The 16,757-nt window shown below is 40.2% G+C and overlaps 1 protein-coding gene across 5 annotated transcripts in view; it reads right to left on the bottom strand.

Annotated features, from left to right (window-relative positions):
* slc2a10 (solute carrier family 2 member 10) overlaps positions 1-16,525 on the bottom strand; it is a 37,373-nt gene extending 20,848 nt beyond the window's left edge. For 2 of the 5 annotated variants that reach the window (XM_054784071.1, XM_054784070.1), the window contains exons 1-6: positions 16,142-16,525; positions 6,434-6,509; positions 1,537-2,742; positions 764-886; positions 224-359; positions 24-161 (exon numbers count right to left, since the gene is read on the bottom strand). In XM_054784071.1, coding sequence (XP_054640046.1) covers positions 53-161; positions 224-359; positions 764-886; positions 1,537-2,742; positions 6,434-6,437 — 1,578 coding nt within the window. In that variant the 5' untranslated portion in view covers positions 6,438-6,509; positions 16,142-16,525 and the 3' untranslated portion in view covers positions 24-52. Of the gene's footprint in view, positions 1-9; positions 162-223; positions 360-763; positions 887-1,536; positions 2,743-6,433; positions 6,510-16,141 lie in introns of all 5 variants that reach the window. The other 3 variants (XM_054784073.1, XM_054784072.1, XM_054784069.1) reach the window with 2 other exon arrangements.
* Positions 16,526-16,757: the final 232 nt, after the last annotated feature.

Here is a 16,757-nt window from a genome sequence, read left to right on the forward strand (position 1 = left end):
TATTTTTACGTGTGACTCCTCACCTCATGTCAGCTAACTTCCTGTGCTGTTGTTAGCGATGTTCTAAGATTGAACTGCTCCGTTGACGGCTGACTCTTTGGTAGCGGTGGTGAGCAGGTGTTGGTCTGATGAAGGCACAGCACTCAACATGGTGGTGAAACCTGCTGACACCAGGAGCTCAGTGTGGCGTCCGTGTAAGGATGTGTAGGGATGAATAGCACACCTGTTCATACGCAGCTCCTTGTCTATCTCATCCAGCGTCTTGCCTTTGGTTTCTGGCAGCAGGAAGTAGAAGAAAACTGCAGCCACCACTGAGGTCGCCCCGTACATGAGGAACGTCCCACCCAGACCCACAGCATCTGTTCATCAACACATATAACCTCCAAATTTATAATTAGAAAATATACTTCACAATAAAATCAATTATAAGGACAAATGTATACATTAAATTAAGAAAATGTGTATGTCACACACACATATACATTGTATGTATACATACATATATATATATATATATATATATATATATATATATATATATATATATATATATATATATATATATATATATATACGTAATAAAAAGTCATTAAAAAATACATGTAATATATAGAAAAACAAATACGTTAAATTTAAAAGAAAGTATGCATTTTAATACATAATAAAAATATAAAAATTATAATTATAAAAAATATTTTGAAAAATGGTAGGATTTTATAGGCTACAATAATGCAGCACACACCTTGTGCTAGCAAATGCTTACTGAAAACATCCAGGAAGGTGAAGGCAACCAAGAGGTGGGCACTCCAGTTGAAGCAGCTGGTGAGGGCAAACGCTCTTCCTCTCACAGGAGCAGGAAAGATTTCACTGAGGAGGAGCCACGTCACTGCAACACACACACACACACACACATGCAACAACACAATTCATTTATGATGCTGGAACTTCATAGACTTGATGGCAGCACAAATCACATATTGTGGTCCTGAACATGAACCCCAAAATTCACTCACTAGCGCCCTCTTTTAAATCTGTCATTTGGTGGCGACTCCTTGGGACGCTGACCAAATGATCACAAATTCAAATGACGGATACCGGACAGATGGGCAATGACATACTGCTGGCACCAGCATTCTGCTAAGATTACTACTGCACACATCATCACAGATGAATAAAACTACCTATTTTGAGTTATTTTGCAGCCGTAACTTGAAAAAAAAAAACACTCAGACATATACGATGTGCTTGAATGCCTCATCAGCGCAGGGTGCAGTGTTGTTCTATGAACCAAAACCACACACACACACACACAATAAAGATACTGAAAGAATCCCCTGGCTGGAATCTGTCTCTCAAAGACTGAGTCACGTGCAAGCGTGCTTTGTTTGGGCACTCGATTCCGCGGACTAGTTTACTAGGCGAACTGTTTGGCCGTACGATAACTGCAACAGTGTATGAAACCCGACCCAACCAAAGGTTCTACTGTGTAAGAGTGTGTGGATCTGGCCTGCATATATTGAAGAAGAATCCACTTACTTGGTCCAAATCCAATGGAGTATGCAGCCACAGCAGCCATCATGCACGTAAGGATGATCCAGTTTGCAACTTTTTGACCAACACTCGGAGGTTCCTTTGCAAGTTGCACAGGTTTTGGTGTTTTTTGGAGTTTGTTGTCGTCAACCGCCGGCGTGTTCAAAAGCGTATGGTTTCCCACGGGAAAAACAGATGGACTTGTTCTGTTGCCGATGGCGTGGTCTTTGTTACAAAGCCCCCTAGCGTCCTTCAGTGAACGCCCACTGAGAAGTCCGATGGTGATCAGACACAAGGCCATGACGCAGCATCCACTGATGAGCAAAGGCCTCCTGCCCACTCTGTCCGAATACACCATGGAGGTGAGCGTAGCCACCACTTTGACCAGTCCGATGCCAACGGTGGCAAGTACTGCAGAGTCAGCGCTCTGAAAGCCTGCTGACTGAAAGATGGTGGGCGCGTAAAAGAGAATGCTGGGCTGTCCTGTGAACTGCTGAAAGAGCACCAATCCCAGCCCGACGATGCTGCGGCTCCTCATGTTGTCTTTGCGCTGCAAAAGGGACATGATGTCATACTCCTCTCTTTTGTTGCAGTCCCCTTCTTCTTGGGCATCCGTGGAAGTGATCAGATCTGCTTGAGAATGAATCCTACCTCTGCCAGTGTTGGACGGAAGGAAGCATATAGAGAAGAGCTGAATCAAGGCTGGTACCACAGCTAAGCCAAACATCCACTTCCAGCCCCTCTGCAAGTCAAACAGGATGTAGTTCATAGTGTAGGCTACAAGGATGCCCACGGTGATGCCAGCTTCATACAGGGTTACCAGGAAACCCCTACGCTCAGGAGTGACCAGCTCCGACACGAAGATGCAGCAGGAAATGGAGGACAGACACATGGAGACACCCACTGTGAACCTGCCACACAGCAGCGTAGGGTAGGAGCTGATGAGCAGGATGAGGCTACCAGTTAGCATCAAGACATTACTGAGGAGGATGGACTTTCTCCGGCCGTAGCGGTCGATCAAGCCTCCTCCCACCAGAGAGGACAGTAGGGCGCCGATCAACAAAGAGCTGACCAGCGCCTCCTGCTGGATGCAGGTGAGTCGGAGCTCGGCCTTGAGCTGCAGCAAACCACCAGAGATTATGCCCAGTTCGTAACCAAAAAGCAGGCCTCCCAGACTGGACACGGTGCTGGCCAACAAGAGCACAGAGCACCCTGTAGATGACGGAGACATTCAGAAGGTTAAGACGCTACAGCTAACCACACGGCCAAATACTCTTCAAGTAATTTGCCCAACACTGGTTATAATACAAGTAACCTTTTAAAACTGCTGGACCCCACTACAGGGGGGCTTTTGAGTTGTATTTGTGTTGCTATGGTAACCGCGATGCGGCGCTTGTATCAATATACACGTGCGACGCATACACATAACATCAGCTAAAAGCTCAACCAAAGCCATTTTAGAAAAAACAGACAATTCACACACTCGGAGAGCAGCATAAGTCATGAACGATTTCATAAAGCAAAACACTAAAGTTTAAAAATCTGACTGAACAAGCATGTGCATTTACTCTAATCCAGCAGTAACGATTAGGGCTCGACCGATTCAGCGACCACCTGATTGAATCAGCCAATTCCAGTCATTAGAGAATAAACGCTAGTTAACACTAATTCACTCATAATATGGTGGGTTTCTTAAAAATGAATGATAGGGCCCGACCAATTTAGCAGCTGTACAGTAGTATTGTCCTTCTCCTCCTTTACAGTATATAACCAGGGGTCACCAACGTGGTGCCCACATGAGGTGCCCGCAAGCCTGCTTTTCATTCAGGTTTCCAGTTAATAATGAAAGAACAGTAGAAAGAAATGCATTCTGAAATACAAAATGTGAGTTGTGGACACCAGCATTTTGTTCATGTTCTGGTAAAACAAGCATATTCTCTTTGTTTGGGTTTAAAATAAGCTCTGAAGATAAATGTTACAAAAATGAGTAGCTCTTGGCCATTTTCATTTTGTAAAAGTAGCTCTCACAAGGAAAAACCCTGGCGACCCCCGAGGTAAACGTTACTTGCTATTGTTGCCCTCTGTAACAGAGAGTGATGTTAGACTGGAGTCAAACTGCTAGAATGGAAACATACACGATGAATAAAGCTGATTCCGATTCTGTTCGTAGCCTTGAAACCAAAACTGCAATACAACATGAACAGAGGAGTTATACCAGACTCACCTGTCGTACAGCAAATCAGTTCTGGCAAAATAAACATACACGTCTCACATGACTAAGCCGCCAAACAAGTAAACAAACAAAAACAAAAAATACCCCCGACTTAAAGTAATTCAGTGAAGGAAATAGCAGTAATACATCACATACTCAGCATAAGAAACGTACAAATGGGTACTTTTCTACCATGGTTACAGTATGTTGCTTTTTTTAACCTCCTCAAGGTGCTGCCCCTCCTTGGCTCCATACTACACTTGATCTCCACCACAACCACCGGCTAGAACGTGTTACCAATAGCTGTTTCAAAGAAAAGACCTTCCATTCCATAATTGTCACAATTCTAAGTCATCTCGTTGTCTTTGAACGTGCAGGAACAAGTTTTTGTTGCTGACAAACTTCTGCTCCACACTTCAGCCCAATCGTTGACAGTAATGTGCAAATGAGATATGACGACATTACGAGATATTGCTGTATCCCCAAAAGGAGAAGAAAGGAGATGAACACCAAAGAAGAAGAAGGCGAAAAAGCCGATGTGTGTGAGAGCGGGGATGAATGGCCACTGTGATTGGTTTATGTGTAAAAAGAGGGCGGTGTCAGAGTTCTAATGTACGTAAAGTATTGGTTTGTATTCATGATGTGTTGTGTTTAATCCAAACACCAGCACAACCGAGGGTCTTTTTAAGGTGACCACTGAAGTTGAACGGTGAGTAGCAACAACACACGTCAGGCCTTCACAATAAAAGCACTGAGTCTGACTGCACAAGAAAAGTCTCAGTAGGCCTGTCACAATAATCGATAAAACGATTCACCGAACGATACAAAAACAGGTCGATAATTATGACGTCCTCGTTAAATTGACATGTGCATGTATGCGTGTTTCATCTGCTAGTCTCTCCTGCCAAACAAAGACAGATAAGGAAGGAGGGAATGCGCAGCAGGCATATCACAGGTGGGCCAGGAAGGACAAAACTAGTTTAAATGCATTTCAGTTTCGGTTATTTTTGACTCCATGTACTTCACAGCCTACAGGTAGTTTCTCCTGAAGTTTCTCTGCACATTTTCACTTGAAGAATGGAGTTCGAAAACTGTATCGTATCGCCCCGACAGTCAACGCTTACCGAGGCGTTTGGACGGCAATGTAAATACAAGCAAAACAGTGCAAAATGGTGCACGCTCACAGACAGTATCGCTCGCTACAACCATTCGATACGGTTATATGGCATACATTTTAAACAACATACATACAGGCAACTTCTGTGTCAAGCTAATGTGGCTCACACAGGTACGCTATACTTGAGTACCATCTAGTGGTTCAAATGTGAATTACACCTCTCATGACAATAATTAATGAAAAAAATGTCTCATAAAGTGCCGATAATATCAATTATTGACAATTTGTAGCACAATTTGTTTTTCAGAGAGAAGATCTCTCAAGAACGTTTGATGACGTTGACAGGTGGTGTGCTAGCATGATTTAACTTGACACACACACACACACACACACACACACACACAATAACGTCATCAAAGCTCACCTTTATGCATTCACAAACATCGGCATTTGGAAACAACGCCTGAATGGGAAAGTCTACTTGTGGCAGCATCAGACTAAATGTAATGTAACAGTGTAACGGAGCACACAACTATGGTGAGTTCAATGACCGGTGAAACATAATGAAATTTTAAAGCAGGCACACAAACACACACGCACACACAACATGCGCACTCACGCACATGCACACACATAGTTCAGTTCCAAATGTGAAAACTATAAATGGTTTATGGTGTTATATTTGTAAATAAATTGTATTTTTGTTGCAAAAATAAAACCCTTTTTTGTGTCCAAGTGAAAGTTACTGTATGTTTGAAATGTATCTTTTCACAAAAAGCTCGTTTTCAGCAACTGAAACGTACCGATGTTCGACTGCTGACTACTAAAGAACGAAAAAAGGTAGAAACAAACTTTTTTTTTCTGATGAAAGACGGGAGTCTAATATTTCTTTTGGCAGGTTCCATGTTTATACAGTCATAGAACACAATACTCTGTGTGCCTTCAAAGATCAGTCAAAATCGTCTAAAATGGCCGGTTGAAGGGGTTGTCTTTTGAAAAATGTCTGGGACCGAATGAGTATTAACTAACTTTGCAAGTCGATTCCAGTGTGCGCCCAGGTATTTTCGAGGCCACTGTGCTCCAAGTAAAAAAAAAAAAAAAAAAAAAAAAAAGGTCACGTATAGCATCTTGATACAAGCGTCACATAGCAGTTACCATAGCAACACAAAAGCCACCACACTGTCCCACGTACTGGGGTCTGCTGCTTTTTAAAGGTGAATTTACACATTTACAATGATGCTTTGCAGCTGTTGCTCAGATCAATGTGAATCTCTGATGTTGCCCGTCTATTGAAAGCAATGCGATGAAACAGAGTAATGGCCAAATGAAGCTTGTCTGCAAACGCATTTGCATACAGTAGAACAGTAATAAACATGTGATGCACTGCTTTTTCTTCAACTAATGCCATTATTAAATATCTGGGCTCTGCACTGATTTGATGGTAATGGAAATTCATACAGTATGCATACTAAATGAAAAAAAAAACATCTTTATCATAAAAAGATGATACAATATCATATCAAAATAACATATTACTGATTTTTAAAAAAAAACAACAAAAAAAGGTAATTTACCCATTGTTTTTTTCTGTTTACAAGTGCTCTTCTGCCATGTCAGAGAAGTTCCGCTTCAGGTCCAACAGGTCTTGCTCTGTAAAACAAAGACTGTACATGAAATTCAATGGCAGACAGTCGTTGCTCCCCTGGTGTGCATCACGTTGGTCAGTGCTCACAGCAAAGATGAGAGAGCCCAAAGGAGAGCGTGGCAGCACCGTCACCGTGACAACCCCCTTGTTGTTTGCTGTGATTTCATTACTGCATCCACTTGAGATGGAATCAGTAACATGCAAGACACAATTGTATTGGCTTAGCGTCCTTGCATTTAAAGCGTACATATATGGGATCTTCCGCACGATAAGGCGCATTTTAAAGCCTTTCATTTTCCCAAAAATCAACGGCACGTCTTATAATCCCGTGCGCCTTATGTGTGCACTGAGTTCCAAAATCTGGAAAAATGTTGTTGTGCGACTTTGGTAAGCGCTGGACTGTCGGACCATTTCCCGCTGACACAGTACGTACAGTACGTACAGTATGTACGCTGCCAGCGATTAACCAATCAGAGAACATTGTTACATACGTACCGTATACATGCTTACCTCCGGTAGGTATACTACCGGTATGCTGCAAAACCACATTTGTGAAGTGAAGCAAGTGAAGCAAATGAATTCGGAGCTTGCCATCATCCCGGGAGGATCAACAAATGAACTCCAACCGCTGGACACTGGTATAAACAGGGCGTTCAAAGTGAAGTTGTGAGCGGCATGGGAGCGAGTGATGAGAGACGGCGAACACACCTTTACTAAGACTGGGAGGCAGCGCCGTACAAGTTACGCCGCCATATGTGAATGGATTGTGGATGCCTGGGCTAAGGTGTCTGCTTTAACTGTTGTCCGAGCTTTCGTGAAAGTCGGCATCGCTGCTGAACAGCCACCTGACAACAAGGCTGACTCCGACAACGGCATGTTTGATGGCGAAAATGCCCAGCTTGAGACTGCGCGTTATAATCCGGTGCGCCCTATGGTGCGGAAAATAGGGTACATAAAATCATTCCTGACGACGCTGTACATGTGACATCACATGCTTGCTTCATTTAAATCAGGCTGGATTTAGCTTTCTGACAATTATCTGACAGTATGGAAGGAAAAGGCAGAGATGTTAAGGGATAAATTCACAACAAAGGGATGAAACCTTTCTTTTGCAAAACCAATATGAACATAAGACTGAAAAAATAAAAAGCAGTATATTAGATGACAGTTGTCCCTTGCCACTTCACGCTTCGACTTTTGCGGCATCACTCAGGTTTCCAAAATATATAAATTAATGAATCATGCTGTTTCATGGTTGACTATGGTCTATTATTACAAAAAAAATGCCTATTTAAGCAAAAGTTATGAATTTGTGGCCTAAATGAAGTATTTTTAAGCACAAAAATGTTTACAGGAACTAAGATACAAATATGAGGCATCGTCATCAAACAAGTTGCAGTATTTTCACAGGTTAGTGGTTGTGTGTAAGAATTTTGTGTGTGTGCGTGTGTACTTATAATGTGCAAGTACATAAGTATTATTACCATATACGCGTGCAGCAAGCGTATCAAAATGAAACAAACCGTAGACTAGTGGTTCGCATGTGTTGTAATGATATGTAGTATTCTACACTGGTCACTAGGTTACGCTCATGATACAATAGCCACCACAGGAAGTACTCAGTGATAATGTGACTCTACCAATACTAAAAAGTGTGAGTCTATATTAAGTCGAACTTCTGTCTTATTTTGTCTTACTATGTCTACTATATTGGGTAATAGCAGTGTAAAGGTGACTATCTTCTTCTTTTCTTTTCGGCTTTTCCCTTCAGGGGTCGCCACAGCGAATCAATTGCCTCCATCTAACCCTGTCTTCTGCATCCTCTTCTCTCACACCAATTACCTTCATGTCCTCTTTCACTACATCCATAAACCTCCTCTTTGGTCTTCCTCTAGGCCTCCTGCCTGGCAGTTCCAAACTCAGCATCCTTCTACCTATATATTCCCTATCTCTCCTCTGGACATGTCCAAACCATCTCAGTCTGGCCTCTCTGACTTTATCTCCAAAACCTCTAACATGCGCTGTGCCTCTGATGTACTCATTCCTGATCCTGTCCTTCCTGGTCACTCCCAGAGAAAACCTCAGCATCTTCATCTCTGCCACCTCCAGCTCTGTCTCCTGTCTTTTCCTCATTGACACTGTCTCTAGACCAAACAACATCGCTGGTCTAACCACAGTTTTGTAAAGCTTTCCTTTCATTTTAGCTGAAACTCTTCTATCACACATCACACCTGACAATTTTCTCCACCCGTACCATCCTGCCTGTACACGCTTCTTTACCTCTTTTCCACACTCTCCATTGCTCTGGACTATTGACCCTAAGTACTTAAAATCCTCCACCTTCTTGATCTCTTCTCCCTGTAAGCTCACTCTTCCAGTTGGGTCCCTCTCATTCACACACATGTACTCTGTCTTACTTCGGCTAACCTTCATTCCTCTCCTTTCCAGGGCAAACCTCCACCTCTCTAGCTTCTCCTCCACCTGTTCCCTGCTCTCACTGCAGATCACAATGTCATCTGCAAACATCATAGTCCATGGAGATTCCTGTCTAACCTCGTCTGTCAGTCTGTCCATCACCATAGCGAACAAGAAGGGGCTCAGGGCTGATCCCTGATGCAGTCCAACCTCCACCTTGAACTCCTCTGTCACACCTACAGCACACCTCACCACTGTCTTACAGTCCTCATACATGTCCTTCACCGCTCTACATACTTCTCTGCCACTCCAGGCTTCCTCATACAATACCACAGTTCCTCTCTGGACACCCTGTCATAAGCTTTCTCCAGATCTACAAAAACAGAATGCAGCTCCATCTGGCCTTCTTTGTACTTCTCTATCAACATCCTCAAAGCAAATACTGCCTCTGTAGTACTCTTTTTTGGCATGAAACCATACTGCTGCTCACAAATGCTCACTTGTGCCCTTAGTCTAGCTTCAACTACTCTTTCCCATAACTTCATTGTATGGCTCATCAGCTTTATTCCTCTGTAGTTGCCACAGATCTGCACATCTCCCTTGTCCAATTTCCACCAGCACCCTGTAAGTCAACAGCACCGATGGCGGTCGTTGTTAACCCAGGCCTTGACTGATCCGGTATGGAAGTCATCGGTTTGATTCGCATGTTTGATTTGGCAAAAGTGTAAAGGTAACTATAGGGGTGTTATTTCATGTCTACAGACCACTAATGTTAAAAACCATATTTAGAAGGTCATAAACAAGTTTTGTATGCTCTTATTACAAAAACATTACATTCATAAGTAACTTGGTGAAAATTCACTGCACAATAATCATTAAAAAGGCGCTATTTTACATATTTAAAATGCATTTTTGTCCACCTCAAATACCCGAATTTGCAGTAATACATACTGCATGTTATTCGATTCGCAATGCATTGAGGTAAATGCTCATTTAATAGTATAGCAAGTTGATGTTTGACTGTTTTATAGGTCAAAATTGCTAAGTCAAATGAAAAAAACAGTTGCTCCACACAAAATGATGTGTGTTATCACATGGTTTAATTTATTTGTTTGGGTCACACCTAAGCCACATGAGCTGTACGCTTCAAATAAACGTATTATATTAGTGACTTGAACTTTTAACAAGGTTCTTCTCCTCACTTTAAACGGAAGCTTTGTTGAGACATTAACTATTTTATAGGTCTGCCTGAAACTTGTTTTTTTTATAGCTGGAATATCGTACAAATAAAATTGAACTAATACAACAACAAAAAATAAATAAATATCTACCTTAAAGTGGGTTTAGTCTTTTTTTTTTAACTAAATTTGCAGCCTTTAGTGCTTTTTTAAAAAATATAAAATTAAACAAAGAAACAAAAAAAACTCAAGAACAGCAAAATAGAAAAAAGAATAAAAAGGAATAAGTTAATGAGAAAGAAAATAATACATTTTTATACTAAATAAGATTACTACTACTACTACTGCTACTACTACTACTAACGAACTAACTGCTATAGACAACAGAAGATGCGCAGCAGCTGTATTCATGGATTTGACAAAAGCTTTCGATACAATTAACCACAATATCTTAATTTCAAAATTAGAAAGGTACGGAATTAGAGGATTGGTTTTGAATTGGGTTAAAAGCTACCTAGCAAAGAGGAAACAATTTGTAAAGCTAGGAGAAGATACATCTGGGAGTTTACACACCATGTGTGGAGTACCCCAGGGGTCCATACTGGGACCAAAACTATTTAATTTGTATATCAACGACATTTGTAAAGTAACTAAGGACTCAAAATTGGTCTTATTCGCGGATGATACCACCGCTTTCTGTTCTGGTGAAAATACACAACTCATTAAAAAGGTCAAGGATGAAATGGTCATATTAAAGTCATGGTTTGACAGGAACAGATTATTCCTGAACATAAGTAAAACTAAAATAATGCTATTTGGAAATAGCAGAAGGGATATGTACGAGCAAATACAAAGAGACGGAGTGGATATTGAAAGAGTGGAAGAATATAAATTCCTTGGGGTTGTAATAGATGAAAAAATGAGTTGGAAATTTCATATTAAATATATACAACAAAAGGTGGCAAGAAATATCTCTATATTGAATAAAGCAAAATATGTTCTTGATCAAAAATCACTCCACACTCTGTACTTTTCCTTAGTATTAGCATATTTAATGTATTGTGTGGAGATATGGGGAAATAATTACAAAAGCAATCTTCACTCACTCACTGTACTGCAAAAAAGATCTGTGAGGGTAATTCATAATGCCAAGTATAGAGAACATACAAACCCTTTATTTTTAAAATCACATATTAAAATTTGCAGATTTAGTTCATTTTCAAACTGCTAGAATAATGCAGAAAGTTAATAATAACTCATTACCCAAAAACCTCATACAGTATTTCTCAATCAGAGAGGAGAAATATGATCTTAGAGGAAAACTAAACTTAAAACATTTATATGCGAGAACTACGCTGAAAACCCACAGCATTTCCGTGTGTGGAATTAAATTATGGAACGGATTGAGTAAAGAACTAAAACAATGTACAGAGATGAGCAAATTCAAAAAACAATACAAGCAGTTGATGTTTGCTAAATACAAGGCAGAAGAGTCTTGATCATCTCAATGATTGTTCTGTCAGGTTGGTTATTTCTTGTTTTGTTTTGTTTAAAGAAAAAAAAATTCTTTACTCATATTTATCTAATTATTTATTTATTCTCACTTATTATTAATATTATTACTTATTCACTTATTTTTGGGACTTACCGATATGGATTATGTATTATCCTGACTATCACAGAAAACATGACATGGAATGCAGGAAGTGAACAACAGGTGTTGTACTAGATGCGGAATAGATGGGGGGTAGGATTAAATAAGCTCTACTTCTTCCTACTCCTTTTGGACATGTGGAACTGTGAAAGAATGATTCATGAGATGTATTCCATTGTAACCTTCATGTTCAAATAAATTACTACTGCTATTACGACTGCTGCTGCTAATAATAATGCACTTTAATGTCACATAACACAAAGCAGACAAAAGGTTTTGTCTTTAAATATAAAAAGATATATAAAATAAATATAAATACAGCATATAAAACATATTATTTTTAGCTAGTTAAAAAAAACACAAAAATAAAAATATCAATGCATCCTCTGATTTTGCACTATGTGCCCCTCAATGGATAAAGTGTGGACCAATGTGGCATAAATCATTATTTTTTTTAATCTATAGAAAAATGAAAATACATTTAAGTCAAATATAATAAAATGTAACACACTAAATGGTGCAAGGCAGTGGCCGCAGCCCGTGGGTCATTTGGTACCGGGCCGCACAGAAAGAAAAAATTATTTCCATTATTTCTTGTTTTTTTTTTTATGTTCTATTTTGAAAAGTTGCCGGATTCTCTCTGTTACATCCATCTCACTTGACGCATGTCCATTGTGCGTGTGCTAACTTTATCTCATATGCTGCACAGATAGACTACTACTGTATTTTTACCATTTTTCTTTCACCTCATATTTGGTGTCAAATGCTGATACTATGTGGGAATGCATAAAGGTAAGTTTTGATGACTTATTGAGTGCTAATGTGCACATTTGTCTCAAGTTCATTCATGCTAGCGCACTGCCTTTTACCACACACGTCAAACAGCGATGTAATATCTTTCTGGAAAAACTTGGCTGGAACTTGAACTGGTGGATGGTGGGTCGGCATTCATTTTGTGCTTTTAATTTGATGTTATTCATGTCTTAGTTTTACACAATACATAATAAATAAGATAAATTAGATCGCTAAAATGTACAAACCCCCCACTCCCCGGTCCGCGGGAGATTTGTGGGAACACAAGCCGGTCCGTGGGTCAAAAAAGGTTGGGGACCACTGGTGCAAGGTATCACATGAAACCCCTTAATTCAGGGGTGTCCAATCTTTATCCACCAAGGTCCACTTATTGGGAGTGGGTGGATCAATCTAAATATTGACTGTATCAATACCAAGGGTAGTGTCAGTATCGGGTAGGTACAAGAGTGATGGGATCTATAGTTTGTGTTTTCTTGTATGTTTTAATTTCACAAATATGTGTGTTTTTTGTTCTTATTGTTATGCAGTATATTGTTATACTATTTATGTAAAAAAATTGTTTTCTCAGGTGGTGTCTCCTTCAAGCTCGGGGTTCTCTACCGGAGGCGTGGGAGCTTGAATGGAAATGTCAGATGTTGTATCTCAGCTTGGGGGTGACTGCCCCCAGTGCGCCCATCACTACCGGCACCACTGTTAACTTCACATCCCACATTTTCTCTTTTCTTCCCTCCTTCTCCTGGATGTTGCTATCATTCGGGATTGCTACATCTATCACTACCGCTGTCTTCTCATGTTTAGCCACGGCCACGATGTCAGGCTGCTTGGCCATCACCAGTTTGTCAGTCTGGATCTGGAAGTCCCACAAGTCGCTCTCAACCACCTTATGTGGCGTCTGCCATCTTGATTCTGTGATATCCAATGCATATTTGGAACAGATGTTACAGTACACTATTCCTGCTCCCTGGTTGTGTCGCCCCTTGTATGTCCTCCTGCCAGCATCTTACACTCTGCTGTGATGTGCCGCAGTGTCTCTGGGGCTTCTTTGCACTGCCTGCAACTGGGATCCTGTCTGATGTGGTAGACCCTGTTGTCTATTGATCTTGTGTTTAGGGCCTGTTCTTGTGCAGCCGTGATCTTTCAGTCCAGTCTTTTTCACTTCTTCAAATGTTGATGGTACAGGCCATGCTGAAGCTTGTTTTTCCCATGACAGCCCATCTGGCTCCTCCCAACTGACTTCTTGGAGGCCTGTTGTTTCCTGCTGGACAGTGCCTGAGACACTCACTCATCCTCTTTTTGCTTCGGGTATAGCTTTCTTGTGTTGATATCAGCGGCTTGCAGCTCCTCCAGTGGCCAGAGGGGCACAGCCTGGATGTTATTCTAGCCATTCAGCTGACACTTCAGTTGCTCGGGGCTCCCCCTGCCTCATCCTGTAAATATGTTATTCCATCTTCGGGTAGTTCATCTTTCAGTAGTGATCATATTCCCTCGTTCTTGGCACACAGCTTGATGTTGACGAGATCACCTTTATTCTCCTGTCCTCTACCTCTATTGTGTACTCTATTGTGTACTGGTAAAACTATAAAAACGGGTTTTTTGTTAACATTTTTGGCTTTATGGAATTGACTAATTGAATCTACACTGTTTTTCATGAAAAAAAGTTGATTTAGTTAATCCATGTTTACACTTGCACACACTTTTGTCCCCGCAGTGGTACGCAATTTGCATGGCAATGAGTAACGTGGTGGTAAAACAGATGTGAAGTATGTGTAAATTGTGCGAGGCCGCATTGCCAGCATGCAAAGAAAATTTTAAAATTTAGAATGAACAAAAGAATGTAAAATGTGTAGGCAATTGACGACAGCTTGTCACATGCTAAGCCTATCTATGCCAGTGTGTGTGAGATCGCTCACGTTTCAATCTCATTCCACTTTCTGGCATTTTAGTTTACACATAACATGCCTGGCTGGCGGCATCTAGCTACCTCGAGCTACAAGTGGCTATTACGTTCATGGGACACATCAATCATCGATCATCACAACTTACTTTTTTAAAGTGTCACTTAATCTTGCTCTCTTGCTATTATAAAACCTATGGCTTGTCTTCCAAACACTAGTTGTACAACAGAAACATGTAGCGTGTCCAGCTTTAAACAGTGATTCTATCACAGGGGTCTCCAAAAAGGTAGCTTACCAGTGATGTTGAGTAGTTCACCAAAGAATATTTGCTTCACCTCTTAGTATTTGTACAAGTGTTCTATTCAAACATGACACCTGTATTTCATGACAAATGAGCACACTGAGTGAAGATGTGCTCTGTAAATAAAGTGCAATTAAATGTTGGCGGTGCTCTCAGCAATTTTGCCATTTAACAATTTTGCAATTTTCTTGGTTCATGTTCTGCTAGTTGTTGAAAAAAGTTAAATTAGTTAATGAATAAATAAGTCATAAAAAATTGCTATTTGTCATTAAAAGAAATAAAAAATTGCAGACACGGCAGCGGCATGACACAGCGGCGGCCGTCTGCCCTGCCATGCAGCCCACCACCACAGCTTCAAAAAATCCTAGTGGAAACCCTGAAGTGTGTAATCTATGTGTAAACAGTGCGCAAACTAGACTTCACAATTTTCAGGCGTTCCACGAATAAATGACACGCATTGCCACAGCAAATTGCAGGACAATGCGGAGGCAAAATGCGTGCAAGTGTGAACACCATTTTTAGAGGATGTTTCGGTTAGAGTTGGAACCAAAGTTCTAAGTTCTACTGCAGTAGTTTTTGTTTTCTTGACTTATTTTGCACAATTTACATTTATTTTGCTCAAAGAATTGTATAAAACATAATTGTTTTCTTTTCTTGATATTGTTACATTATTGTATTGGTATATTGTTCACAAATTGTTTTACATGAATAAAAATGTTTTTTTTCTGGTTACCTAAAATCTTTGTGCTGTGCTTTATTCTGATAAAATCATGATCAACAAATTAAGGGTAAAATATTCAGTGATCTTGAAAAGTTTCAAGTAAGAAATATCAGTATCATTGTTAGTACTGGCAATACATTAAATTGGTATCAGTTCGATTTTCACAATTTACATTATCATACCATAAAAAATAAATTCCACAAAAGGCGAGGGCTATTTTGATTTGTGTTTTGACCCTTTTTTTTAAAACCATTTTTGCTGTTGTTTTTTTTAAGTGTTCATGTTGAAATGTATTTTTATAATGTGTCAATAAAAAACAAACTGCGGGCACAAATGGCCGGTGGGCTGCACTCTGTGGACACTGCTGCATAATTCATCTGTTTTGGTCAGGCATGAAGCACACGTACTGTACCTTTAAATGAAACTTCATATATTCAACTTCCAACATCACTTTTCTACTCAAACAGTATCTTTACATTTCATCTCCAAAAAGTATATGTTTTCGTCGTGTTCAGACCCGTTTTTTCACCACTTGTGGCGGTTTGTGCATCCAAAAAGTGCACACACACATTGCATCACACGGATATAATCCAGAAAAATTGTAGCTCTAAATATTCCTTTGGGTTTGTAGAACATCGCGGGAAGAAGGTAATAACTTACCAGAAGTTCATCCTGGCGTTCCAGGAAGCTTCTACGTGGCAGACGTGTCAAATTGCAGAAAGAACAGAAGAAAAGAAGGTTGCTAGGAGGAGCAGATGTGAAGATGTGACGTCACCACTGTCAACAAACACAAAAGGACGTGTATTATGAATAACCAGTTTATGGCAGTCATGTATATCGTAAGCGGCAGCCATACTTGAGTAAACGTAAAGATAGCCTAGCCCAAGAAAATTACTTTACTATATGTTTCTTAACTTTAAATCTAATCACTTGTACAGAAGTATCAGAAGTACGATAGCATAGAAAGTAAAAAGTAAGTGGTGTTAATGAGTAGTCAAATTGGACTTGCTTTTTTTTTTTAAGTGTTTATTTATGTAGGCATAAAATACGGCTATATATTATCACAAATGTCGCGTAGCTTTCTTAAGTTAACTCCTACTAGCCTGGACACAACACAACAAGTTAAATGATATGCAATGTACTGAATAACTTAAATAAAATAAGTCGTTTTCTGTAGTTGTCTGTGTAGTATGTGAACCCGGACAGAGAAGCTGCCGGGGCCAGCCAGGCAGTAACTTCCTGTTTATATTGGCGCCTCACCCAAAGAACCAATCAC

The sequence above is a fragment of the Dunckerocampus dactyliophorus genome, chromosome 8 (genome assembly GCF_027744805.1).
Source record: "Dunckerocampus dactyliophorus isolate RoL2022-P2 chromosome 8, RoL_Ddac_1.1, whole genome shotgun sequence".
NCBI classification, from domain to species: domain Eukaryota; kingdom Metazoa; phylum Chordata; class Actinopteri; order Syngnathiformes; family Syngnathidae; genus Dunckerocampus; species Dunckerocampus dactyliophorus.